We start from the raw sequence: 27,747 nt of genomic DNA on the forward strand, positions 1-27,747 counted from the left end.
AGAAATGAAGGAGACAGGGACAAAAGGGAAAGAGACATCTTAAGATTCACTTTCTTCTGAAAGATTTCCCCAGTTAAGCTTCTCCATCTCTATCCACTCTTCTGCTCTGAATGCATAGACATGTGCACTTCAGGGGCACCTGGGAGGCTCCTTTGGTTAATGGTCTGCCTCTGGCTCAGGTCATGATCTCAGGGTCCTGGGCTGGAGCCCTGCATCTGGCCCCCTGCTCAGCAGGGAGTCGTCTTCTCCCTCTCCCTCTGCCCCTCTCCCCACTTGTGCATGCATCGAGCTTGCTCTCTCTCTCTCTCTCAAATAATTAAATAAAATCTTTAAAAAAAGAAATGTGCACTTCATAGCTCTTCAGAAATATGCACTTCATCGTAGCTCCCAAGCTAAGCACAACTGCTGTTTGGGGCACATAGCCGAAGTACAAATATATCATTATGTGACTTTTTCTTAACTGTTAACTGGGCATATATGGCACGAAGAAAAAACAATACAGGGGTTTTGACAGTTTCCTAAAATCCAACCAATTTCCCCAATTAACCCAAAGAATTTACCCGGGACTTCCTGAAGCATAATTGTTTCATCTAAGAAAGATTTGAAATAATCTTTGCAGTAAGAAACACAAATTTAACGGTCCAGAATCAAACTTTAGATTTTCCTTTTTCAGTTTGTCAGAGTATCAAAGAACCACTGATTCTTGGTCTGCCTGACTCTGCTACTCTTTGTGACATCTTGGGCAAACCATCCATTGCATTTCTGTTTAGCAAAGAGTTTTTGCTTGAGCCATAAAAGTGTACTTGAATCTCAGGTTCTGGACACATAAGCTCTTCCTTTTGAGACCAGCCACCCCAGAGATGAGCCTGCAAACCTCTACTTTTGAAATATGTTCCTCATGATTTCTTGATATGGGTCCAAGTGTTCTCCATGTCTTCTCAGGCTGGGTTCCTGCTCCATGGGATTCCAGACACAGTCTTCATTCCATACCCCAGTTCCCTGTTTACAGTAGTCTCTGGCATTTTGGGTACATGCCAAGGTTCTCCTCCAGATACCACATTTGGCAAAATACTGTGAGGCAAATCTTTTTAAGTGGCATGGACTTCTCAAGACTCATTCTTTTGTCTTCCAAAATTTGGTCATCCAGACGTTGAGTTTGTATTTCTTTCCCCTCTTCAGCTTCCTGATTCATATTCCCACAGATTAGCTGGCTGACTTGAGAGCCACATGAAAATCTCTCTTTTTTGGTCTTTTTTTTAAACCATTCACTCCCACATAATATGCCGTTGAATTTTACCACATAATCTCTATCCAAGGTCTTTCCTTTTCCTTCATCCTTTCTCCTCCTTTCCCTTGCAAGTGCTTGATATCATTTATTGCCATGTCAACCTCCTCTGAGATTTGATTCAATGCCTGCTAATGTCCTGTTATCTCTTATCTTAACCCTTGAGACACTATGCTGTAATTCATCAACCAGCTAAATCTCATGATAAAATAATAATTTAATAAGGATAGAGATTTTCTCTGTTTTGTTCATCATTGTATCTCTACCTCTAACAATACCAAATGCATAATATCTACTTGGTAAATACTTGTTGAATAAATGGATGATTGTATTAGTTTTTTAAAATACTGCTCTTTATGACTCTCAAGAACTGACTTTCTACATACGACCGGCCTGATACAACCCCAAGAGATACACTAGCCTGATAAATATCATCTTCATTTTACTAATGAAGCAGCTGGAGGTTCATGATTTGTACAAGATAATTCAGCTACAGAGCGGTACCCAGAATCTAGGCCTCTGTCCTCCTGGTCCATCATTCTTCTTTAGCATTTTGGGCGGTCTCCAAGTGCATGCTAACTGCTGGGTTATCTAAGGGAGGACATACTGGAATGAAGATCCAACTACTCCCAGGCATGAGTTCTGCCTGAGTCATGCTTGGCCAGAACCTAGTAAGAACAGCCATGTGTCTTGAAAAAGAAAAGCAAAGCTGGAGGCATCACAGTTCTGGACTTCAAGTTATACTCAAAGCTGTAGTCATTAAAATAGTATGGTACTGGCACAAAAATAGACACACAGATCAATGGAACAGAGCAGAAAACCCAGAAATGAACCCACAACTACACGGTCAATTAATCTTCAACAAAGCAGGAAAGAGTATCCAATGGAAAAAGACAGTCTCTTTAACAAATGGTGCTGGGAAAACTAAACAGCAACTTACAAAAGAATGAAACTGGACCACTTTCTGTCACCATACACAAAAATAAATTCAAAATGGATTAAAGATCTAAGTGTGAGACAGGAAACCATTAAAATCCTTGAGAAGAACACAGGCAGTAACCTCTTTGACATCACCTGTTGCACACTTTTCTAGATATGTCTCCTGAGGCAAGGAAAACAAAAGCAAAAACAAAATATTGGGACTTCATAAAAATAAAAAGCTTCTGCACAACAAAGGAAACAATCAACAAAACTGAAAGGCAACCTAAGGAATGGGAGAAGATATCTGCAAATGACATATCTGATAAAGGGCTAGTATCCAAAATATATAAAGAACTTACACAACTCAACACCCAAAAAACAAATAATTCAATTAAAAATGGGAAGAATACATGAATAGATATTTTTCCAAAGAAGACACACAGATGGACAAGAGACACATGAAAAGATGCTCAATGTCACTGGTCATCAGGGAAATGCAAATCAAAACTACAATGAGATATCACCTCATACCTATCAGAGTGGCTAAAATCAACAACACAAGAAACAGGTGTTGGTGAGGATGTAGAGAAAAAGGAACCCTCACGCACTGTTGGTGGGAATACACACTGGTGCAGCCACTCCAGAAAACAGTATTGAGTTTACTCAGAAAGTTAAAAATAGAACTACCCCAAGACCCAGCAATTGCACTACTATGTATTTACCCAAAGAATACAAAAATACTAATTCAAAGGGATACACGCACCCCAATGTTTATAGCAGCATTATCTACAATAGCCAAATTATGGAAAGAGCCCAAATGTCCATTGACTGATGAATGGATAAAAAAGATAGTGTGTGTGTGTGTGTGTGTGTGTGTGTGTGTGTATGAAATCAAACATTACTCACCCACCAAAAGTAATGAAATCTAGCCATTTGCAACAACACAGATAGAGCTAGAGAGTATTATGCTGAATAAAAAAGTCATTCAGAGAAAGATAAATGCCATATGGTTTCACTCATATGTGGAATTTAAGGAACAAAACAAACGATCACAGGGCAAAAAGAGAGACAAAGCAAGAAACAGACTCTTAACTATAGAAAACAAATGATGGTTACCAGAGGGGAGGTGGGTGGGGAGATGTGTTGAATAGGTGATGGGGATTAAGGAGAACACTTGTGATAAGCACCAGGTGTTGTATGGAAGTATTGAATTACTAAAGTGTACACCTGAAACTAATATTACACTGTTTGTTAATTAACTGGAATTTAAACAAATTGAAATAAATCAATTAATTTTTAAAGAAAGAATCGCAATTTGTATCAAAGCATCTAGTACTTCAGAAACAACTTCTAAACCCTGATAAGCATGGAGATTCTCTTGATATTTTCTCTTCATATCAACCCTTAGAATAAGAAGCATATACAAAGAAAAGCACAAGGGCTTTAGTGCCACATAGAACTGGAGTCAAATCTCATCTCAGCTTTTGAAAGTTCTGTGATTCTGTAACTTAATCTCCCAAAGCTTCATATCTCACTGGCACATTGCACTGGTTAGAGACAAAATAGGTAAAGCACCCAGCTCAGTCTTGACCCAAAGTGGTTGTAGTTTAACTGCAGTGATTTTGTAAAAGGCATATGCCCTACTTCACCAGGAATATTAAAATTTAGTGACTGTTGCATCTAATTCATCTTGAATCTTAATATATCATAAAGAATTATACTATTTATTGATTTTTTCAAAATCTTCCTCAACACACACATAAGGATACACACAGAGAAACACAAGCATATCTCCTTCTTTCTCTAGCATAGCTAACATCTCCAGAAATAACAAAAATTAGAAAGATCTCAGCATTGAAAAGAGCTACATAGAAGATTCCCTGCTAGTGTAGTCCCTTTCTGCTTTAAACTTCACAAGAGTTATTAGTGTTTCAGTCATTTTTCTATCCAAACTAACTTCTTATTGTATGTGATAAAGAGTCCAATATATTCGGTGTTAAAATGATTTTTAATTCCTTTCTTCATGAAGATGATAGTGAATGTTAACCTAGCAAAATATAAAACATTTTTATACCCATGTAAATAGAGGAAAGACTAAGGTAAAAAATAAATAGTATAACCATTCTTAAAGTGAAAATTATACCTGGCTATGGTGCCCAAATCGCTTGCTATGAGATATTTAAAATTTTCCATTTGTTCATTCATTCATATATTGACTCAATGGCTCAAAGAAATAAGTTTTCATTGCACAGCAAATTTGCTAAGACGTGAAATATATGTGATTTGGAAACAACAACAGTCATGCAATTAAAATCCAGAATTCACCACAAATCTAGAAATAGTAAGGCTTAAGCAAGCAGTTGAGATACCAATTTTGAAGGTCATGTATTTTTTTCCTCCTCATTTTAGTGAAAGACTCGATCCTATAACAGTTTGAATATTTATAGCAAAATACTGCCCAAGATTAATTTACTAGACATCAAGTATCCCCTGGGTTGTTTCACTACTGTGATGTACAACTTGTACAGATTCTGTGTGCAGGGGTGTGTGGCATATGACATTGACATAGCCACACACGAGGGTAACAAATGGAATGTGCCCAGCACGTGGTTTCTTATGAAAAAAATCAGCTACTGATAGGTGTTTTAAAAACAAACAAACAAACTAGGGATTAAAAAAAAAACTAGGAATAAAAATAATACAATTTTACATTTGTATAGAATTTTAGGTCTACAAAATGCCTTAAAAGGCTCAATATATATTCAAAGATATCCAGAAGGGAGAAGTCATCTTCTGAACATAGCCTGTGCTTGCGCTTACACGCACAGCGACGCAAATTCATGCCGCTCTGCTCCAGTGGAGCAGACACGCAGTATTTCAAGTGGGAGATGAAATTTATGACCCAGGAAACACCACAAAGACCGGAGATAACTCTGACCAAGAAAATGTCACTTGGTGACTTCATAAATGACTGAGATAGGACCCTTAAGGAGATAGCCAATGACCAAGAGACGGAGATACAGGAAGACAGGGAAGGGAATCCAGAGGCTTACACATTACCCAGAATCTACACAATGAAATGCTTTGCACATAATAAGACAACGGTACATAATTATTTTTATTCCGTGTAATAGTTCTAAAGTCTCTCTTGCACCATTAAAGACTCTCCCACTAGGTCAGGAGCAGACCAAAAAGACGGGCTACCGTGATCCTCCCCTAATATTTTCTGTCACCATTGTGATGCCCATATGCAGGAAACTATCAGCGACACAGCTGACGGAAGCAAATGATGTCTCAGAGAAACCAGTGCCCGGTGCAGAGTAGGCACTCAACTCACACCTGTGAAGGTCTAGTTCCGTGAAAACATATCAACGTTAAGCCTCAGTGATGTGAAATCATCCTGAAATAAGACACTTCCGTTCACCTGTGAGCGGAGCAATGGGGAGGAACAGTCACTAACTACAGCTCCTTCCAGCCCTGAAAGTCGGTGCTTCGCCTAGAAGATACTTCTTATTTTCACGCTCCGAAGTTTGAGACTACTGTTTGTGCTGAGCTGTGCGACTGGGTTTGTCACACGAGCGCACTGCCATCAAGTCAAATGCAGGATTTTTTCCCAAAATGGAAATGCCTTAGTATCATGAATAGCCAGAGCCTGAACCAGCAAAAACACAAGAGTCCGTTAGAAGTTATCATAATTAACTATTTTATTAGTGCCCCCTCCCTGCTTGTGCTCTGTGTCTCTGTCTCTCTCTCTCTCTCAAAAAAAATAAAATATTAAAAAAAAAAAAAGGGAAAATAAGGGGCTTCTGGGTGGCTCAGTCGGTTTAGCTTCCGACTCTTCATTTTTGCTCAGGTCATGATCTCTGGGTTCTGAGATCAAGCCCAGAGTGAGGCTCTGTGCTGGGCATGGAGTCCACTTAAGATTCTCTCCCTCCTTCTGCCCCTCCCCCAAGCTCTCACACTCTCTCTGAAAAAAAAAAAAAAAAGGAAAATAAGTCAACTAAATAAAATCTACTGGTCTCCTTGTCCTTTACTTAACCAGGCTGAAAACAACACATATGGTGAACGGGGCCCTACAACAAGCTGATAACTCAAATAATGCTCTCGGCGGAATCTGACAACGTGCATCTTTGCTGCCTGACTTGGAGCCGCTGTGTTTGAGTTCTGTCTGCTTTCTAATATACTTCTCGTCATTCCTTTGCTGCAGCAAGATGCTAGCCCATCTCCCTCGCCTTCTATTTTCTTCTCATTTTCTGGAATTTCAAAACCAGAAGGAAGAGCTTGTGAGGTAGACTGCATTATTGTTCCTTCTTCCTGACTGCCCTTCCGTAAAGGAGTAATACCCATTGGCATGTGTCTTGCAGGACAGCATCCCTGTGGAAAGGAGACTTCCCTACTCCATTGGTTTCAAGTGCTCTGAAATCAGTCAACCGGGAATGGTGATGACAAATGCCTCATAAAAGCAGAAGCACTGAGAGCCACTGCATGGTCCTGCTGTTCCTCTCTCCCCTCTGCCAGCAGAAGGGCATGCCCCAGCGAGGGGCTGTTCCTTCAGCCTGCATCCCAGAATAAAGAGAACCTACAGCCACACTTGGCCTATGGTCAATACCGAAACGCGAACAAGCAATGCAGCTTTCTTGGTACAAACCACTGAGACTCTCTTCTTTAGTCACAAGCTTGCAAAAGTTGACGAACACACGCATATTATCATTGCACATTGTATTTGTGTACATACAATAAGAGGAGAATAAGATAGAGGGCTCAAGATGATCCTTATGTAAAGAGGAAGTTCCAATTTGGTTCCTTCTGTGTATCTCTCCCCACAATATATCCATTGCCTCTCCAGGTACGTAAGCTTCCTCACAGGTACCGGCTGCTACTATTTATAACTGTGACTTCCAGTCCCTTCATAGAAGTCCCCATCAGATCACAGTGGTATGCCTTTTTTTTTCAAAGAGCCTAAAAGCTACTGAGAAACAAAAAAGCTAATGGAATTTTTCTGGCTATTAAAAGCTGGCATCTTGCATAGCCTAAAATAAACCAATACCCTTTGCCAGATGGATATGAAAATCACGTCACAACCCAAATCTTCATTTTAAAAAATATTGTGCTTACACTATGAAGTAAACCAGAAGTCTCTTCAATCTCTGAAAACTAAAAACAATAACTTATCTGATTGTTTTTTCCCCATCAACTCCTCACCTTCTGTAGACCCTTTTATATGAAGGCGTCTGTTGAGTTCATCCAATTTGTTCTTCATGTGTGAAAACCAGAAAAGGAAAGGAGAAAAAAAAAAAAAAAAAGCAAATCAGAAATGTCCTGTCTTTCCTGCAAGCTTCTTTCTACTTGGCATCTTGTAAATTCAAAACAGGATCCTAAATTCCCTAAGTTCTGCAGAGGAATTACTATTTGATCTCAAATTGACATTCCAGGCTCCACCTGCTAGGACATCTATGGTCACGAGCCCCTTCTTTAATCTCTCCAGGACTTTGTTTCCTTTCCCTAAAACTGTGGATAATCACAGAAGCAAGTTCCAAACTAGCTGGTAAGAATGGTTATTTGGGCACATAGATCCGTAAACTAATTAGAATACTACCTCAATATTTCAGATTAATCCTAGGTACGCTAAAGTGATTCCCAAACTAATTAGTGAAACCACTTTTTCCAAGGTTGGGAAGTAATGGCTCGGCAACTCTCTCCTTTACTGTATGTCCTACAGACACTCTAGCCTCTGTGCACGTGAACACCGGCCATAATGTCTACCGCAGCATTGTTCGGAGGAGCTAACCACTAGACAAATCTCAAAAATACGATGACCAAAATAACTGCAGGATACATATAGTGCAACGGTATTGACATATAAATGTATAATATGCAAAACCATACCATAGGTTATTTTAGAGAACTATTTTAAAGATTAACTAATATATTATGTAAGAGATATATATGTATGGAGCAAAAGTAGAGCGACCTGTCTGGCAATTACCTACACTAAATTCAAGATACTTAATTACCTTTGGGGTAGGAATGAAGTGGGATTGGCAGGGAGAGTGTACGCATAGAGCTTCCGCTGAATCTGTAACATTTTTGCCTCGTGATGTGTGTATTGTGGTATTTATTTTATTAATCTGTATACCTTCTCAGTATGTCTGGATTTTTTTTTTTTAAAGAAAAAGAATGCAGCCTTTGGAGAAGCCCATAGACAAAATAAAGATAATCCAGAATTTGTCTAAAATGGTTTCAGATAACAAATCCAAAATATTTCTTGTTTTCCAGAAGAAAGGTAACTCAGAAAGCAAGATACAACTACAAGATTCCTCTAAAGTTATATTTGGAATCTACCTCAAAGGCCACTTCCTGTTGACCTTGGCAATGCACGCCTCCAGCTGAGGTCTGAGAAATTACCTGCCTGAGAGTAATTAGCTTTGTTGGCTCTTGTCAGGAGCAAGAGGAGGAAGGAGAAATAAAAGGGGTTGGGGGAAGAAGAGCAAACTGAATTCCTCCGGTGGTGAGCTTTTCCATTCCTGTGGCTCCCAGGCCCCTAGGAATCCTGGAAGGTAGCAAATAGTAGAAGGGGACAGGGCAGGCAGGAGAACTATGTGCCATTTTTTCAAGGTCTAATCGAAGGTTCACCCATTTACCCATAATAAAACCACACATGCAAAAATGACAGATTTTTCTTTGCTTTGTGTTGGAATAACATCAACTCGGTGTGGGAACACTGATTATTTCTTGCTGTCAGAGCACTGATTGGTAACTATAAAGGTCTTCGATCAATATAAAATTCAATAAGCAAATTATTGCTTAACACTTGCAGTTTGGTGTTCAACAATTGTCCAAACCCAGCGTGCTGGGTGGTGTTCTATTAGCACCACCCTCCTCCCCATCCATGCTGCGCCCTCCTCTCCCCTGCTCTGCACCCTGGGAGACTGACCTCTAGGGACTGTACCAAAGAGCCAGCTTGCCCTCCAGCTCCCTGCTGGCCTCCACCAATGCAAGGCACCAGCGGGAATTAGAGGAGAGACAACAGAGGGTATTCACTCCCCCAGGTTCCTCCCACCAGGTGCAGCGTACTAGCTGCACCCACCTACCAAGTCCCAGAATTCCTCCCTGTACAGTTCTCTCGCTATGTTGTAGTCCCTTTATTGTTCGGGCCTAGGACTGACACCCTGCTAGCCCCCAGGTGCCATACCATCCCTCACTGCCTTGCCTCTACCCTGCCCAGCCTGTGTAAAGAGCCCTCTCAGTAAACATGATTCACATAATCCCTTTCAACTCTCTTTAAAATCTTTTGCACATAGGCCATCTGTTTCCTATTGGGACCATGACAGATAGACACATGATCCAGGCTGAAAAAAAGGAAAAGCCTTTGGCTGGGAATTGTGACTCTCCAGAGCGGCATCATGAATTCTCCCTTTTTGCGCCTTGTTCTCTATGTCTATGCTACCCAAAATGGTAGCCACGGCCATATAGCGCTCTTTCGATTTAAAGTAATTAAACAAAATTTAAATTTTCATTTCAAGTGCTTAAAGACCATATCTGGCCAGTGGCCAGCACCGATATAGACCATTCACATCATCATGGAAAGTTCTACTGGACAGCACTGCTCGGCACCCAACAAGCTCCTCCATGATAAACATAAAGATTATGTCTACCTTCGGTTCTACTTTTTCATCACAGTTACAGCCCAGGTCAAAGTCAGACTGAAGGTACATAATCCCTGGATAGTTAGGTCTGGTAACTTCCTCTGGCATGGTTGGCCTGAAGGTATTAGTGCGCAGGAGATGATTCAAACTTCCATGGGTCCCGTTATTAGGAGCTGGCTTCAAGCCCAGGAGATCTGGTGAGAAGAAAGAAACGAAGCCAGGTGCTTTATAAATATTTTTTGATGAGGTACAGTAAGAGTCAAAACCATTGATGTTCCAAGGGTCTGAAAACTCTGAACACAAATCCCAATTGGACAAAGCCAAAATTAGTTGTAGGCACTCCTTTCTTTGTTCCTGAACCATGCTAGCCCGACCATGACTTGCCACAGCTTTCTGAAATAGCCACGGTCGTTGCCCAACCGTAGAGAAAGACATTCCCTAAAAGAAAGAGGGAATGAATGGGGCCCTGCCTAGCTACTTCTTATGTCTGTGACCGCTACAGGGACTACCAGCGTCAGAGTCAATGCCTTTCTACAGAGGTGAGACTTTTTATCCCACCTTTTGAAATGAGACTTATAATCAATAAATAACCTCTTGCCTGCCCTCTAATGCACTCCACAAAAGTATGGGGAGAAGAGGGGGCTTGGCCCGGTGCCTTGAAAGGCTGCTGTGAAATGAACAGGCTGATTTCATAGCAAGTGAACGGTTGCCAAGCGGGCACACAGTGACTCGCCTAAGCTGAGAGGCAGGACAGGAGAGAGCTAGCAGCCAAGATGGGAAAAGAACCCAGGAGACCCGACTTTCAGACTCCCCCTCTAACCACCAGACTGGCACTCCCTTACTAAATAGGAAAAGTTGTCCTCATTCAGCAACTAGAAGCTCAAGGAAGAAAAATAATTAGGAGCACATAAATAGCTGGCCAGGATGCAAGCTGGCAACATTTTAACTGGGCTGCAACACGAGAGATGGCGGTGGGAGAAAGCTCTGTGAGGAACTCTTCTTGCTTCACCGGGTCTCTGACCAGTGGTGTCAAACTGTAATGTGATGTGAGATCAGCCAGAGGCTGCCAACAGCAACACTATGAAAACGCCCCATTAGTCAACTGTTAAAGGAAGACAAAGAAGCCTTAGAAGGGGATGACATTCTGTCCTTCAAACCAATGGGCACGTTACCACCATTTTTTTTTTTTATTTTTTTGCAGAGAGGTGAAGTGTCCTAGAAAACAGACACCTCAGTTCTTTCTCTGACCCTGAGGAAGTTCATATGATAACTCAGTTTGCTCCATTGGCTTTAATTAAATAAGAGACTTACCACACATCACATTGTAAAGTTCAATGTTTTCAAATGGAGGCACTTTAGTCTTGTACTTAAACGTTGGGCCATAACCTACAAAAACAGTCTTTCAAAAGAAAAGAAAATAAACAAAAACAATTAGACATTGCTAATATCCAGTAGCAACCCTTCCCGTGTTTACGAATACTGTACAGCTTCACTCACGCCCCTCTTCTCTGGCGCTTCCGAGAATCACTAAAATACATTTTCCACTCACAGGTCTCTGGTCATACCTGCATGCTGTTGACTTTGTTATCAAATCCATGGTCTCCCTGGAAAAAACATTTTCCTGATGGTTTCTTATATACATCCAAAGGTTTCCTACATTGAAATAATTGTAGGATTAGTCAGGATTTCTCATGAAATCCCTCATAAAAAGCCAATTTGGGCATAGAAAATCTCTCTAAGAAGTGGATAGTACAAGCATATTTGTCTCTATTTCAATTGTGTCATTGCTGCAGTGTTGAAAAGATGATACTATTCATTTTCCCCAAGTGGCTTTATTTTGACAATTGGCCCAGGACAAAAGGGGACCTCTGAACAGAAGTCAGGTACCTTCCTCGTATCTCATGCTTGCACTGAGCAAAGCATTTGTCACAGGTAATGTTCTGTCTCCTGTGTGCTTCACTAGCTCCAAAACTGTAGGATTCTCCACTCTGGGGCCATGTTTGTTTGGGATATAGGAGTGAACAATGCCAAGCACATACTAGGCGCTTTTTAAACATGGGATTCTTCATCAATGAATGGAGATCTGTATTTTATAAAAATGCACACAAATTTACCTATCAGTAGGATACAGCTGGAGAGTATAACTGAGTGGTAAACCTAACATATAATAGTGACATATTTCACAAAAGCCCAGACTCACCTAGACAACATCTCTATTTAGAAATCAAAAGTGAAAACATTGCTCTCTAGGCATCAAAACCACTTGACCTTCCTGCTGTGACAGGAAGATGCCTTTTGCTTAAGTGTCACATAGCACTTTGCCAAAAACACTTTCACATTTATTAATACAAATTTTCCCATGGGTCCCCTTTCTATGGATCCTTATAAGCACTTACAGGGTCTACTGCCCTGAACTAAAGTGCTTGGTGCAAAACAAATTAAACATTTGGGGCCCCTCTCTTAAGAAAAGTACTTTCTGCTTGGGATAATAAGATCTGTGCATATGATAACTCAACAATGCAATTAAAAAGATTAAAAGATTTACTGATGATTAAAATACCTGGCTTTGGATCACAAAGACAGCATGGTACTGGCACAAAAACAGACACATAGACCAATGGAACAGAATAGAGAACCCAGAAATGGACCTTCGGCTCTTTGGGCAACTAATCTTTGATAAAGCAGGAAAAAACATCCAGTGGAAAAAAGACAGTCTCTTCAATAAATGGTGCTGGGAAAATTGGACAGCTACATGCAAAAGAATGAAACTTGACCACTCTCTCACACCATACACAAAAATAAACTCCAAATGGATGAAAGACCTCGATGTGAGACAAGAATCCATCAAAATCCTAGAGGAGAACATAAGCAGCAACCTCTACGACATCGGCCAAAGCAACCTTTTTCATGACACATCTCCAAAGGCAAGAGAAACAAAAGATAAAATGAACCTGTGGGACTTCATCAAGACAAAAAGCTTCTGCACAGCCAAGGAAACAGTCAAAAAAACTAAGAGGCAGCCCACAGAATGGGAGAAGATATTTGCAAATGACACTACAGATAAAAGACTGGTATCCAAGATCTACAAAGAACTTCTCAAACTCAATACACGAGAAACAAATAAACAAATCAAAAAATGGGCAGAAGATATGAACAGGCACTTTTCCAATGAAGACATACAAATGGCTAACAGACACATGAAAAAATGTTCAAAATCATTAGCCATCAGGGAAATTCAAATCAAAACCACACTGAGATACCACCTTACGCCAGTTAGAATGACAAAAATTGACAAGGCAAGAAACAACAATTGTTGGAGAGGATGTGGAGAAAGGGGATCCCTCCTACACTGTTGGTGGGAATGCAAGTTGGTACAGCCACTCCGGAAGACAGTGTGGAGGTCCCTTAAAAAGTTAAAAATTGAGCTACCCTATGACCCAGCCATTGCACTATTGGGTATTTACCCCAAAGATACAGACGTAGTGAAGAGAAGGGCCATATGCACCCCAATGTTCATAGCAGCATTGTCCACAATAGCCAAAGCGTGGAAGGAACCGAGATGCCCTTCAATAGATGACTGGATTAAGAAGTTGTGGTCCATATATACAATGGAATATTACTCAGCTATCAGAAAGAACGAATTCTCAACATTTGCTGCAACATGGACAGCACTGGAGGAGATAATGCTAAGTGAAAAAAGTCAAGCAGAGAAAGACAATTATCATATGATTTCTCTCATCTATGGAACATAAGAACTAGGAAGATCGGTAGGGGACGAAAGGGATAAAGAAAGGGGGGATAATCAGAAGGGGGAATGAAGCATGAGAGACTATGGACTCTGAGAAATAAACTGAGGGCCTCAGAGGGGAGGGGGGTGGGGAAATGGGATAGACTGGTGATGGGTAGTAAGGAGGGCACATATTGCATGGTTCACTGGGTGTTATATGCAACTAATGAATCATTGAACTTTACATTGGAAACCAGGGATGTACTGTATGATGACTAACATAATATAATAAAAAAAAAATACCTGGCTTTGGTCTCCGCTAATTTGGTCAACTGTCACCATCTCTCGCTTCTACTAAGCTCCCAGTTTTCCTTCATATCAACCTACCAGCTGTGCCGAATTTGCTCTCTTCCAAGCCACCCCATATGTAAAAGGCCCTCCAGAGGACACAGTCAGCCAAGCCCAAGTCGTTCACATCTTTGTAACTATTCCATGAAGACACCCTATGTCCGTTCTAAATGATTTCAATAATTTCTAGTCTTCATACATCTCTCTTCATAATCCTACATATTTAACTCTGTGTAGCACCCTAACAATTACAGTAGGATATTTATGTATTTGTCACATGTGTCTCACCAGGTGCTTCATACCGATGTGAGTTTCTAGAGGACTGCCATCTTCTCGTCATCTTTGCTCCCTTGTAAACTCATTGAAATACCCAACTACTATACGGTAGTTCAATTATTACCACAAACCAACTCACGAAGCTTTTCTTAAGGAGAAAGTCAGAGCAAGAGTGAACGGAAAAGGGCTTCTGCCAGGTCTGTTTGAGAATGGATAAACTTTTAATGCTTAATTCTTTGAAAGTGCTTAGAATTTCTGGACACATTCTACACCAGATTCAAGAGCAAGAAACAGCCTCTTAAGTATTGGGAAGTCCTTTATAGTTCAAAAGAAGGCAAACATCTGAAATATTTAAGGCAGTATAAAACGTGCCCCCAGTAACAGAAGTGTTAAGATTAACAACATTTTCTAAACTCCTCTACAAACGTTGTTACAGGGTAAGTCTTGTCAACCCAGACCAAATCAGTCCAGTTGTGGTAAGTCAATGTCCCAGGCGTACTTTTAACCTACTCAAGTAATAAGAATAGAGGCTAAGATGTAAATTTAAAAAATGAAAGGAGAGAGAAAAAGAGAGAGAAAAAGAGAGAAAGACCACACAGAGATGCATTGAGAGACTTCAAAGAGACACCAAGAAGCTGGGATCCAGAAAACAGAGATGTGTCGGCTCAGCACTAATTGTTTATCTAGCCTAAAGAGTCTTTGCAAATGGTGGGATTTCCAACTGAGATTTCCTTTTTTATTCCTTTTTTCCCCTTATAGCACTCCAGTTGCCAAAGAGGTGGTTATGAAGATCAAAAACAGTCCCTGCCAACCCCCAAGTCACCTTGCGACGTGCCATCTGCGGTCCACCAGTAAGTGGATGTCCTCAATTCTTCTGTTGTTGGCGTAGTGCAAGCGTTTGGGAAGGTGTTGTTTCATGTAAGGCTTAAAGTGCTGATCTGGTTTTTTACACTGAAATAGAAATGGAAATTGGACTTTATATGGACTATTTTCTAGAAAAAGCCCTAGATACTCTCTCTCTAGAAAGTCAAAGGCAGTTTTAAGCCAAACAAAAGGCTGGTTAGTGAATAAATAGAATTTGTTATCCCCTACCAAATAATACAAGCTGAAAACGACTAGGTTCAAAGGGGATTTGATAACTTGGTAGATGACATGGAAGGTTATCAGAGGGTAGTTAGGAATTTTCAGGATACATTCCTGACTTGTGAGACTATCACTAAGAGCAACTCAAACTCTCAAGCCTTTTCCAACTACTTCAAGTCAGGGGATGGGAGGTGGGGCGGGAAGGGAGGAGGACGCACACTTGGGCCTGGGTGATTACATCCTGCATGGGGGGGACGATGAAACAGGGTGATGGGCAGATCTGGTTCAGAGAGCGTAAGGATTTGTTTACTCATGAATGAGTACTTTTCAGTTCTAATGGAAAGATCAAATATTCTCAGTTTGTATCACTGCCAAGACCATTAGGGAGCCTGCAGCTGTCCACAGTTTTGAAGTTTTGAAAATTCTTAGAGAAACAAATATATGGGATTGCAGGGCAGTAAGGAAAATGTCCCTCCCGCCGCACAGGGAAGGGGAACCCAGCAAGCGAGTGTGTGGAAGCTAGTCTGAGGGCAGAGGCCGGGTGACCTGCAATACTTACTGTGAGATTAGCAATAATGGCCTTAGGGTCATCTGTTCAAAGAGAGAGGGAGAACAATTTCAAAAGAGATGGCTATAATCACCGAGAGAAATAATTTTTACAGCAAAAGACTCAATTCTTTCTCTCCTCCCCTCCCCCCCCCCGAAGAGCTATCACTTTAGGCTTTGTTTAAAATATATGTAAAATTGGGGCACCTGGGTGACTCAGTCAGTTAAGCATGTGACTCTTGGTTTTGGCTCAGGTCATGATCTCAGGGTCCTGGGATCAAGACCTGCGTCAGGCTCCCCAGTCAGCGGGGAGTCTGCTTGTCTCCCTCTCCCTCCCCCTGCTCTCTCTTGCGCTCTCTCTCTCTCAAATAAATAAATAAATAAATAAATAAATAAATAAATCTTTAAAAAGATTGCATGTGAGTGTTTAATATTTTGGTCAGTGAATTGGAGCTACGCAAGTGGAAATACTCCTGTGGTAAAGTTCCCTGCTAGATCTGGTCGTCCTCTTCTGGAAGGGAATTCCTCCTCCCAGGGCACAAGGATAATGCTAGATAAACATCTTTAAGTTCCCCTAAACTGTCCCTCTGGATCTTGGCTTTAGTTTGTTTGCAATTTGACATCAGGAACCAAACTGGACACTTGGAGCTTTTAGCATAACTTCCTATTTATCTGCAGATCTTGGAAACAAGTTATCATCCACTTTAAGATGAAACTTCTAGTCCATTGAGTTCTTTTTTTCTACGGGGAGTTTTGTTTTCTCAGGAACACCACAGGTCTAATTCCACAGGTAGCTGCCCCTCCCCAGCCACAGACACACACACAGATGAGCCTCCTTTATTTTCACTACAAGCGAACAAAAGATATTTCAGTCAGTGCCCTGGAGGAGCTAAAAGCAAAACTATGTAAATGATGGCTGTGCATAAACTGTGGACAGGATTATATTATCTGAAGGCCCCCTTTTGGGGGGGGGGTGGAGAGAAACAGCAGATTGTAGGTTGGTTGGATTTTGTTTTGTTTTCAAAAAATTTGCTTTAGTGTGTCATTATGGAATCAGCAGAAAAGGAAAGCAGCGTACAGAAGAGATAGCAACCCTCGTGAAGCAGTCCTCCCTGAAACTGAAATGTCAGAGGAGTAGGTCATGTCTATGTCATTTCCTGCTGTATCCCCAGGGCCTCGTTCATACCAGGCGCTCAATAAGTATTTGTTAATAAATACAAATAAATGTTTGTTCTTATTTGTTGAAAATGCACGACTAAGCTTACCTTATAGTACACACTCAACAAAGACAGTTTTCAGAATCTTGGTTCTAAAACAATGCAATCCAAAGCTAAAATGTGGATCCCATTTAACTTAAATTGGGGCTAAATTTTAGATGCATCTTTTTTTTTTAAGATTGTATTTATTTATTTGAGAGAGAGAGTACAAGCAAGGGGTGGGGCGTGAGCAGAGGGAAAGGAAGAAGCAGGCTCCCCACTGAGCAGGGAGCCTGATGCAGGTAGGGCTCGATCCCAGGACCCTGGGATCATGATCTGAGACGAAGGCAGACACTTAACTGACTGAGCCACCCGGGTGCCCCTCAGTTGAATCTTTTAAAGGAAAGCAAGTGAGTCACAATGGTAGCAACAATGGTCAACCCAAATTGTGTCCCTATCATGTGCGAGACACTTTCTCTCTGGTCCTTCACAACTACTCTGAGAGGCAGGTGCTATTCGAATCTTCACTAAGCCAATGGGCATTTAGAAGAGGGGAGCTTGCCCACTGGGACTCTAGCAATCTCACTGAGCATGCCATGCTTCAAAACTCTACACTCCGTGGACTCATAAACAACAGTCCTCAAAGGGACCCCACAGGGGAAGTTCATGTTCTTTGCTAATGAAGAAAAATAAATAGCACGGGCCAATCTTGTGCTCAGATAAATCCCAGATAACGACTGGAAAATAACAAATGCCCAAGTCCATGCTTATGACACCAACCCTTCAGTTCTGAAGTTCTCAGGCCTCTCCTGCTGACAGCTCCCACTTTGTAGGAGGGGCAGAGGTCCCCAGCACAGGCTGGCGCTTAAGAACTGGTGAATCTGGGTTCACATCCCAGCTCTGCCACTTCCTAGCTCTCATCCTCCTAGTCAGTGACTTCACCTCTCTCTGGGCCTTGATTTCCACTGTCTACAAAGGGGATAGTAACACTTGGCATACAGAGTTATTAGAAGGATTAAAGAAGACCGTGTGCATATTTAGCTGAAACAGTGATATGACCAACGTCATCGCCGTAGCTAACATTTATACAACTCTGACTACGTGCTAAACACTAATCGATGTGAGATGCAGATAATCCCTCATTAATCTTTCCAACAATCCTTACTTTATAGATGAGGAAACCAAGGCATGGAGCGTTTAAGTAGCTTGCCCAAGGTCATAGAGGGACCACCTGGCAGAGCTGGGATTTGAACCCAGACACCCTGCCACCATTGTCTATGTTGCTCACCACCCCCTCCACTGACTCTCACCAAAGGAAATCACGTGTCTGCAAGTGTTTGTAAGGTATGAAATATTTAATTATTGGTAGTTATTATTTCATTGGTCCCGAGAAAGTTTTCCTTTTCCCCTAAAACAGCCTCCCCATTACATTTACTGATGTCTGAAGGACCTTTCAAAATAGACAAAACCTTTCTTGCCTAAGCCCTAAAATGCAAATACTAAATCAAGAAGTACCCTGGTGACTTGTGTCCCCTCTCTGGCCAGGGCCTGCCTGTCTCAAGTGAGCAGAGGAGCGGGCAGGACACAAAGGACTGAAAGGGTAGGAGGAGAAGCAGCAGAAACACTGATCATTTGTTTATTTTACAACGTTGCCTGGAGCTGACCTTGGAACAGTTCCCGTTCGTGTTGACTCAGGAACGCAGTTTGGGAAAAACTTAATTTTCCAAAGCTTTACACTTGTGCCAATGGTTTCTTATTCCCAAGGCTAAAACCTCTAAAAGATTTTCTTCTCCCCAAATTGCAGCATGTCTCCAACAAAACTGTGGATTTCTCAGAAGCTAGGTGGACACCTCTTAAAACATCTTAGTCCATAAATAAAGGCTCTTGTCAGTAGCATATCATAACCTGAATGTGTACAACGTAAGTGATAAGATTGTCCTATTCATATCTAATCTTCCAGAACGGCCGCCATTTCCCAAGGGTGTAATAGTTCTCCTGTGTTCTGTCAATCACATTCATAAAGGTGAAGAGTCCCCTTCAGCCGGGCTCCTAGGGACATTCAGGGTCTGAGTGTTTCTGCCAGTCCTGTCCTAGACTCCCCAGCTTCAACTAAAGAGTAAGCCTGAACCTCTTCTTGAAACATTCCTCTCTTGTAAAAGAAGCTTATGGTTATACGCATGTCTCAAATTAAGTATATTTTCCACATAAAGAAAACAAGGGCAAATATTTACATAATGCTACCACGTGCCAGGACCCACTCTAAGGGATGTACACAGATTTATTTTCACAACACGAAGCCGTAGCCACTATTATCATCCCATTTTTCAGATGAAAAAAATTGAGGCTTAGAGTTTACATGATGTGTTCAAGGCCACTCAGCTAAGAAGTAGCAAAATTAGGATTTTTACCCAAGTGTTCCAGCTTCAGAGGAAAGGCCCTTACATACTCTACTATACTACCATTCTGACAACTTAGTATTTTAAGAATCAACTTACATTTAGCATTATTGCTAAATTTGGACCGAATTCTTCCTAGAGTTCCAGGCACTAATGTAATGTCATCCACGTTAGTCAGGTAATTGCTCAAGAACTCCGTTCTGTCGCATGTGACATCTTCCATCCCTGAGGGGAGAAAAAGAAGTGTTTTCAGGCAATTGTAAACGTAAAATCTTAACACAGACACTAAAGATAACATGCAGGCATCTCCTTAATTCTTTTGTAACAACTTAATGCGAGGATTCCTTTCCTTTGAGATGTCTTAACTTGACTTTAAATTATTTAATGCTTCTTTTATATCACCTTTTCACCGGGTTTTGATTTAGTCACGTCATTCCGCAGCGCTAGAAGATTGAAAATGCATCATCTCAACAATCATCTTAAGTCATTCAGCAAGAACAGCAAGACAAAGGAAGTTCCTATGATCTTTCTTTTTAAGCTACTTACATAGTCATTATGAAAAAGATCTACCCTAAAAATATAAAAATAAAAAAGAATCCTAGATTGCTTCAAACTCTTCCCAGCTGGGGGTGGTGTAAATAACTGGAATATATAGTTCTCTGTCTCTTTTATAAAATGTCATTTTCCAATTCTCTCTCTCTCTAATATATCTCCGGACTTGAGTACATAATCACCAGTCCTCACTCTGTCTCCACTGGTGGCCTTGGATGTTACTGACAAAACAATACTGGCAACAAGAGATGAGAAAGAAAAAAAAAATGTCAGCCCCAATGACCACCCAAACTGAAAAACAAAATATTGCTGAAAACAAGTTGTAAACAATGTAATCAGTCAAAACTGAAGGCTAGCGACTAGAACACAAAAAGGGTCTAGATAGGGAATTTTTTTAACCAAGTATTCCTCCCCCATGCAAGATTCGTTTCCTGCCCCTATCAAAAAAAAAAAAAAAAGTCTTGATCAATGTTATAAATAAATAAATAGATAAATAAATAAACAATACAAACTCAGATCTCAGAATAACAGACTATGGAGGCTGGTCATTTTGAAATTTCTGAGATGGCATGAAACTGTGAAGGTTTAATATGCAGCTTTGCACAATCCAATAGATANATATTCTCTAAGGGTGGGCGGGGGGGAGAATAAGGGATTCTGTAAAGGACGTCCTAAGGTTTTGGAATAAAGAAATATAACCCAGGGTGGCACAGACCTGATAAAATCCAAATTATATTCCCTTCTGGGATTCCCAGATCAAGACGCCCCATCTCTTTTTCAATACAAATTGGAATGAAGAAAGACAAAAACATATCCCAACATAGCACAAAGGGTATATAACTTGTCTTTTAACCTTTAAACTCTCAGAAAGAAAAAGTCAAACAATGAACAACTACTATGTTTTAGCACACTGTTAACTCAGGAAGAGGAAGTCTCCAAATCTGTATTAGTGGAAGACTAGAAGGACCCCCCATTGGTTACATGTCTAGGAAGTCACTTCTGCTGCCCCAGGGATAGACCATCTCTCTTGCTTTCAAAGACCATATGTGAAGTGCTTCTCAAGCATCATCACCTCTCATCCTCCAGACCAACTCTCTGTAGATGGTGTTAGTGTTCTCATTCTACATATGAGGAGGTTGGATCCCACGGCTCATAAGTGGCACAGTGCAATTTGAACTCCATTGAAATACATTCTTACTCCAAAGCCCAGGTTCTGAAACGCTAGACCATACTACCTTTCGAGAAAGGGATGCTATGGCTTCCCAAAGCCAAAGCAATCTACTCATCTCAGTAGCCTGCACCTGGTAAGACAAAGTTTTAATATATCTAAAACCTTTACACTGCTCTAGCATATGACTCGCTGGGACTGATCCACTTCTTAGACACCAGACTCCAGCCCATGAGCAAATGCTCTTGACACATCTGGGCAACTTAAATTGAATCAGCTGTGTCCCATGCTCCAGAATCTCTGTCTTATCTGTAGCTCTCCACCAAGTCAAACCCATGGAGCATGATTTTGCAGAGGGTCACACTTAGCCCCTGCCAAACAGCAGGTTAGTCCCACAACTATTTTTTTTTTTTTAATTTCTCCTAGATTTCCTAGAACATTCTGGAAAAAAAAACTACAGGCCCAAAGCAGACTTTTGACTAGGGAGACTTGCCTGCCTTTCTTAACAGAGCTACCAAAGAGTCTACCAATTTTTTCCCCCCAAACCTTCTCCTAGAAGGGAATGTAAGACTGCATTCCAGGGTCACTCTTTCAATCTGATAGTTCTAGAATGGAGGAGGCACTGTCTAGAAATCAGGGAGCACAGCTAGGAAATAAGAATGCCCTCTGAGGACCCCCTTCCAGCTCTCCAATATCTAATGCTTATGATGTTCAAAAAAGTGGTTATGAATTTTTCTACTTCATACGGTGCTTAAGAAAAACTCAGCTTCTTCCTCTCTTTAACCATTTCTGTAACCGAAGCAGGGCCCTCCTGGTTTGGGTCTCAAATTCCCTCAGTGCATACAGGGATATCATTTTACTTATACATCTCTTCTTTGATAAGAATCCTATCCTCCTTATCATATTTAGATTTATTTTTTTAGCCACATAAACTCTGTAGCCTCCTTTAGGGAGATGTGACTAACAGAGACGAGATAGAAGGACCTGATATGTCACATTCTCGGAGGAAGTAATTAATAGCACAGGCAAATTGTCTGCCACACTTTAGTAAGAGACAGAATTTTGTAGAAAGACTTTCTTTCTTGCAAAGAAAAGGAAGACACAGAAAGTCCCTGGTTTTGATCAAAATGGTCCGGGGTCATCTCATACTTCTGAGTCATGCCCTGATTTCTTTCCCTACCCTGAAGAAAGAGGGAAGGAGGTGAAGAACACAATCTGGGGTTCTGAGGGCACGGGTTCCTCCCCCCAACACGATCAGAAACATGATCTATGTAGCTGTCCTATTAGCAAAGAGAAAACAAAGCTTTACCATGGTCTCCAACAAAGATGACATTGACACAGCGATGCAGCTTCAGCTGTTTCAGTCCATCCATTAATTGCCCCACTGTTTTGTCAATTTCCCTCAGAGGATTTGTCATCTGGAAAAAGGAGCAAATTAGTCCCTACAGGTATTTTTTTTTTTTTCCTTTCAGTTTCTCAAAGATCTTCTATCCCTAGAACATTCTGGAAAGAAAACTTCAGGCCCAGAGGCAGAGCTTTGTCTAGGGAGATTTGCCTGCCACTCTCAATGGAAATCTGTTCTGAGCACTTTTATTTGTATTATTTCAGGAACATAAGACCTCTCCTCATCCAATCCTTTCAAAATTCTGTGATACAAAAATATCAGAAATATTAAGGGCAATTCTTTTCTTTTTTAGAGATAAAATGACCTTTCAAAAATGTAACAATGTTATTTAAATCCAAGAATTTTGAGAGTGAACGGAAAGTCAGATGGATAGTTTAAGCCTCTTGTTCACTAGGTAAAATCACATCAGGTTTTGAACCATGGTGAGAAGGTGGAGGCTAAGTGAATCAAAAGAAGTTCTGAGGTAAAATGGTACACTTCCACTGGATGCTAAACCGGAACATCATTAATACAATGGAATCCATCTAATGTTTTGAAGAACTTAACTGTCAATGTCTGAGAACAATAGATTCTTGATAGAAGAATCTCTTCTAAGAAAAAAGCTACTGCTTCTCAATTTAATCCCTTCAAGCTGATTTTGAGTAAAAAAAGAATCTACGAGAGTCCTAACTTCACAAGAAGTGAACCATTGGGCTTGTTCTAGATTTCTTACCCAGCCTAAGGAAACACAAAAACTCAGGTCTCTGAAAAACATTTCCAAAGATGAAGAAACATAATCCGTCTCTCATGTTCTTGCTTCCAGTGGAAGCTTCTAGTAGCACGAACGCTCCCACACACTAGAGCCTTCCCCTCTCACTGTCATCTCTGCACAATGGAAAGGTTTCCAAGAAACATCTCATCACACAAACACTTGATAGTACTTCGCATGAATGTTACGACTTAGCTGCAGCCACACACGTACACTCAAGAAGGCTGGTAAGAACAGCAGGGTCTTGCATCTCATGTTTTAGATTTCAGGCATATAATATTATCTTCCATTAGCATCTTCTCAGATGCCTCAAGACCTTTCCTCATATCATGTCCTCAGTAAAATCAGGTGTAAGCTTGTTTTTCTTCCTGACAGGAGTCAGTATTTCAAACTCTGTCCCAAGGAGTAAGTCACAAGGGGAAGTCTCGGGATGATAAATGCAAACCGCATCTGAGGGGCTAACACGTGTGGCACTAACAGGTATTTGCTTCTGAGAAAAGCAGGCTCTCCTCTAAGACCTTCGCCTCGACAAAAAAATACCAAATGCGCAATATATGTCAATCCTTGGCAATGACTTATTTTCACCAGCCAACTCAGCTGATATCCAAGACCTTCTTTTCAGTGATTAGTTTAGATAGCCATAAGCAAGAAAGCGCCTTAGAGGTATCTGAAGGTTTTAAGAGAAGTGACAACCTACAGCCTGTTCTGAATATACTGAAAAGAGTAAACGTCGCTCATCTCTCTATGAGAAAATAACCACATTTCCAACTATCCATTGCTTTCTCTTTCTTTCTTGTCTATAACCTAAGACCTTTTCTGAACTCTGAAGGTACAGGCTCCTAATATAAGCCAATTTTCTGTTGGGTTCTCATTTACATTGTCTTTGAAGAATCCCCTCACTGCTTTTCTAGATTGTTCTCAAGAACCAAGGCTACAAAGCACTGTAACAGATTCCATGAATGAGGGCAAGCAAATCCAACAGCCGTCCTCACATTCATTCAAGCCTAAACATTAATACTAGTTGTAGGGCAGCTAACTCTAAAGAAAGTAGAAGGTTCTTTTTTCCTGTCTTGCTGAAAGTTCAGGAGGTCTCCACATTAACATTAACCTCTGAAGTACCAGATTCTTCTGGACTCAAAGCCAAGGATGACACAACCAGAGTTCTTCTGAAACTTATTCAGCTGATTTTCAAAGCAAAGCACTGAAGGAAACCTTCGACTCAGACCTGCCCGCCGCAAAGCTTTGGAACAATAGATAAACTTACTTTGTCCTGACGAGTTTCCGCAGCATAATGATCCATCCTATGTAATTTTCTTCTTCTTTTCTTTGGAGGAGCAACTGGTCTTTCCTGTCTCCTCTTAGGGGTAACCTTCCTCTTAGGTCTCTTAGCCGGAGTAAGAGGTGAGCCATAACTACTCTCCTGTACTGGCGGATAGAGATGTCTGGACTCAGAAGTCGTCTGTCCCTCTGGGTCAGATCATAAAGCTCACACTTTGCCATCTGGGGTCAGCAGAGCCTTAGTTAGAAAAATGAAGGCTCTTCATGTGAGAAAAAGTAGGTATGAGGAATGATTCAGGGGACTCTACAGAGAGAAGCCTCCTAAATCCGTTTTGATGCTGCCATCACAGTTTCTTCACCGAGAGCAAGAATATAGTTTAAGAGAATCTAGTCATGTGGGTGTCTCTTGGGCTGAGGAACCTGCTGGGGGTTACACCTGAAGGTGACACACAGTCCTACGTCCCACAACTCCTGCATTAGGGAGAGACTGGTCCCTGGTTACGAAGAGCTCTCCATTTTTAAAGTACTAGAAGAAAACCAAATAGAACACTAGCCATTTGGTCATTTCAAGGTGACAACGGGGCTCATGCAGGGGGCTCCAATGCAGAATCTGCTGGATATCTGTTCACACCATCAATGTATATCGAAGCAAGAGTCACCTTGATTGGCGAGAATTAGGGGAAAAAAAATTTAAACCAAGGATGGAGTGAAACATAAATAATAAGCAATCCACCTTGGTCATGAAAAGTAAGTACCTCCTTAGTACTTATACAAAATGGGGCTTCCAGCAGGAGAGAGAACTTCTCACTGATAATTTAGGTTTTCAGTACAGAGGAACTTTAAGCCAAGAGATAACCATAAATAAAACTGTCTTTTAAAAAAATTACCTGTAAAATTAGTTAAAATACAAAAAGTCATCAAGATCTCTTCATCTTGGTCTGCATATGAAGAAAGAATCTACGTGCTTATACTCTTCCTATCAGATAACCCCCTTCTTGGGGGGACGGACTGCCAGCACTATGCATCCTGTTTTGAAAATCTAGAGAGCAGTAAAGGCTGACACAGAAGCTGAATAAGGAAGATAACCTTTTGGGACTTCCAAATGCTAGAGAAAACCGGGCCCCTGATTTGCCGATGGTGCAAAGGTGAATTAAATCAGCAAGCCCTGCCGTCTCCCTAGCTGAGTCTCTCTCAGTGGGACTGCTCCGAGAATCATTCAGATGCAGGAAGGGGCGGGAGGAGGAACAATGTTAGTGAATCCCAAAAGGAGGCCATCTGCCATGCCAGGTCACTGTTTCCAAAGCAAGCGACTGCATAGACACTGCCATTTCTACCTCATCCTCGCTCTCCAGCAGAGCGATGGAAAGACCCAGCCCCACGGACTCCGGTTTGGTTTGGTTTCTTAAATGCGTCTAGTTTCAGGCAGTTCTCCATGAGAAGAGAAGCAAAAGAAAAAGAGGGTTTCCCAGTTCATGGTCACGGAACACATTTCAGCTAGCGCTCATCGGCCCATCACACACCCGGCCATTCGCAAGAGACCTCAACATTCAGAAGACTCCACAAGCGGGCCCTGCTGGTTGCAGCGGGTTAGAGGAGCAGCGGGAGGGACAGAATTTAGTCAAGATGAGTTTTCATCCAGGGATTACATCGCATGTAGTTCCTTCTTCGAATGTTAGAGGTAGACGAAAGCTAAGTTTTCACTGACCAGCCATACTTTAGTCTGACTTTAGAAGACTTAGCCTGAGGTTATTAGGAGGATGGGAGGTAGAGGGGCAAATTTCCCTGCTTTTCAGAAGGATACTTTGCCATCTGAAGGTAGTCACTAGCCAGCCAAAGCTCTGCCTCTAGGCCTGGAACAGCAGCCGACCAAGGAATCACAGAGAAAGCGTAGAAGGTCAAAGAGAAAAAGATTGTGCCAATGATCAAAAGCAAGCATGTTTCCGAACATTCACCATTACACGATGAAACCAGGAGCAATACACCATTTCTTGAAGCTATTAGCCCAATGTTTGGTCATCTCATTTAATAGCCTTTGAGAATCGTCCTGAAAAAAGTATACTCGGGTATTAAGCAAATAAAACACACAGTTCAACTGTGTTGTAGCTCGTAACATTCTGCCAGAGCGAATTTTTTCAATTAAACTTCAAATGCAAGGTATTTCTCATTAGATGTAAATGATGACATGTTACTGATTTTATAAATAATATTTCGGCTCGTAAAGCCTTTATACACATACCACATGTATATATTGATAGAAACCAATTAGTTGACTACAGAAGAGAGATTTTGCTGACTTGTTTTGGTTTCCTTTTTTTTTTAAGAGTAAACAGTTTTGCTTTTCATTCAGTAAAAATAAGATTCCTAGAACCAAACGAAAAATAGTTGAAATCTGAAAATATTCCTCACCTTACTGGAAGAAAGTGGCCAGGTTATCAGGTTATCATAACTGAAGAAACATTCCAAGATATCTAATTAAGAGTGTTTTACCCAGTGGATACATGAGACTATCCCAGTTTACGAGAAGTATTAATACTAGAGAGAACATAGCATGAATACTTCCAAGCCTTAATTCAAAAATTCTAGAGGGAAAAAAAAAGCTCTATATTTCCGAGCAACCCTGAGCACAGCACCATCATTACAACAAATTCAAGCATCCTATGTTATGTTCCATTTATCACGGCTCAGTACTTAAAAAAAATAAACTCTCCAGTTTTTTCTTGATTAAAAGGCACACACACTTTCAAGTATGTAATTACAATTGAACTACACGTATTAGAAATCCAGAGATGTTTGTGGATCAAGAAGCATTATGGCTGCGCTGTATAACTTTTAAAGAACTGAGGGTCGTGCGAGTTCCTCCTATTTATATTGTAAAAACCCAACTTTTGACATAAAAAAAAATCTTCTGTCTGAATTGAACACAGTCATTTACCTAATCACTCTGCATATCTCCTGGAAGTTTAAAGGGTTCCATGGGAAAACCCTGGCCCGGGAGCTCTTAGATTCTAGCCTCCAAGTCCACTTAACCGCCAGGTGACCTGAGCCACCCCACACCTGTTTAGGCACCAGCCTCCGGCTTTTAAAAAAAATGGCTATACCAACCTCTGGCTTGCCTATGCCATAGAGTCTTTTAGGGGATATTATTATCCAAGTGAAGTACAACTTTGAAATA

The 27,747-nt window shown here is 41.0% G+C and overlaps 1 protein-coding gene across 5 annotated transcripts in view; it reads right to left on the reverse strand.

Moving 5' to 3' along the window:
* The window catches only part of ENPP2 (ectonucleotide pyrophosphatase/phosphodiesterase 2), a 108,854-nt gene that overhangs the window by 15,348 nt on the left and 65,759 nt on the right, over positions 1-27,747 (reverse strand). For 3 of the 5 annotated variants that reach the window (XM_008689288.2, XM_008689287.2, XM_008689289.2), the window contains exons 12-20: positions 24,562-24,717; positions 22,454-22,562; positions 19,524-19,649; positions 15,846-15,877; positions 15,027-15,154; positions 11,418-11,505; positions 11,164-11,251; positions 9,862-10,046; positions 7,409-7,460 (exon numbers count right to left, since the gene is read on the reverse strand). In XM_008689288.2, coding sequence (XP_008687510.1) covers positions 7,409-7,460; positions 9,862-10,046; positions 11,164-11,251; positions 11,418-11,505; positions 15,027-15,154; positions 15,846-15,877; positions 19,524-19,649; positions 22,454-22,562; positions 24,562-24,717 — 964 coding nt within the window. The remainder of the gene's footprint in view (positions 1-7,408; positions 7,461-9,861; positions 10,047-11,163; positions 11,252-11,417; positions 11,506-15,026; positions 15,155-15,845; positions 15,878-19,523; positions 19,650-22,453; positions 22,563-24,561; positions 24,718-27,747) is intronic. The other 2 variants (XM_008689290.2, XM_008689291.2) reach the window with 1 other exon arrangement.

This window comes from Ursus maritimus, unplaced genomic scaffold, assembly GCF_017311325.1.
Source record: "Ursus maritimus isolate PB19 unplaced genomic scaffold, ASM1731132v1 scaffold_9, whole genome shotgun sequence".
Taxonomy (NCBI): domain Eukaryota; kingdom Metazoa; phylum Chordata; class Mammalia; order Carnivora; family Ursidae; genus Ursus; species Ursus maritimus.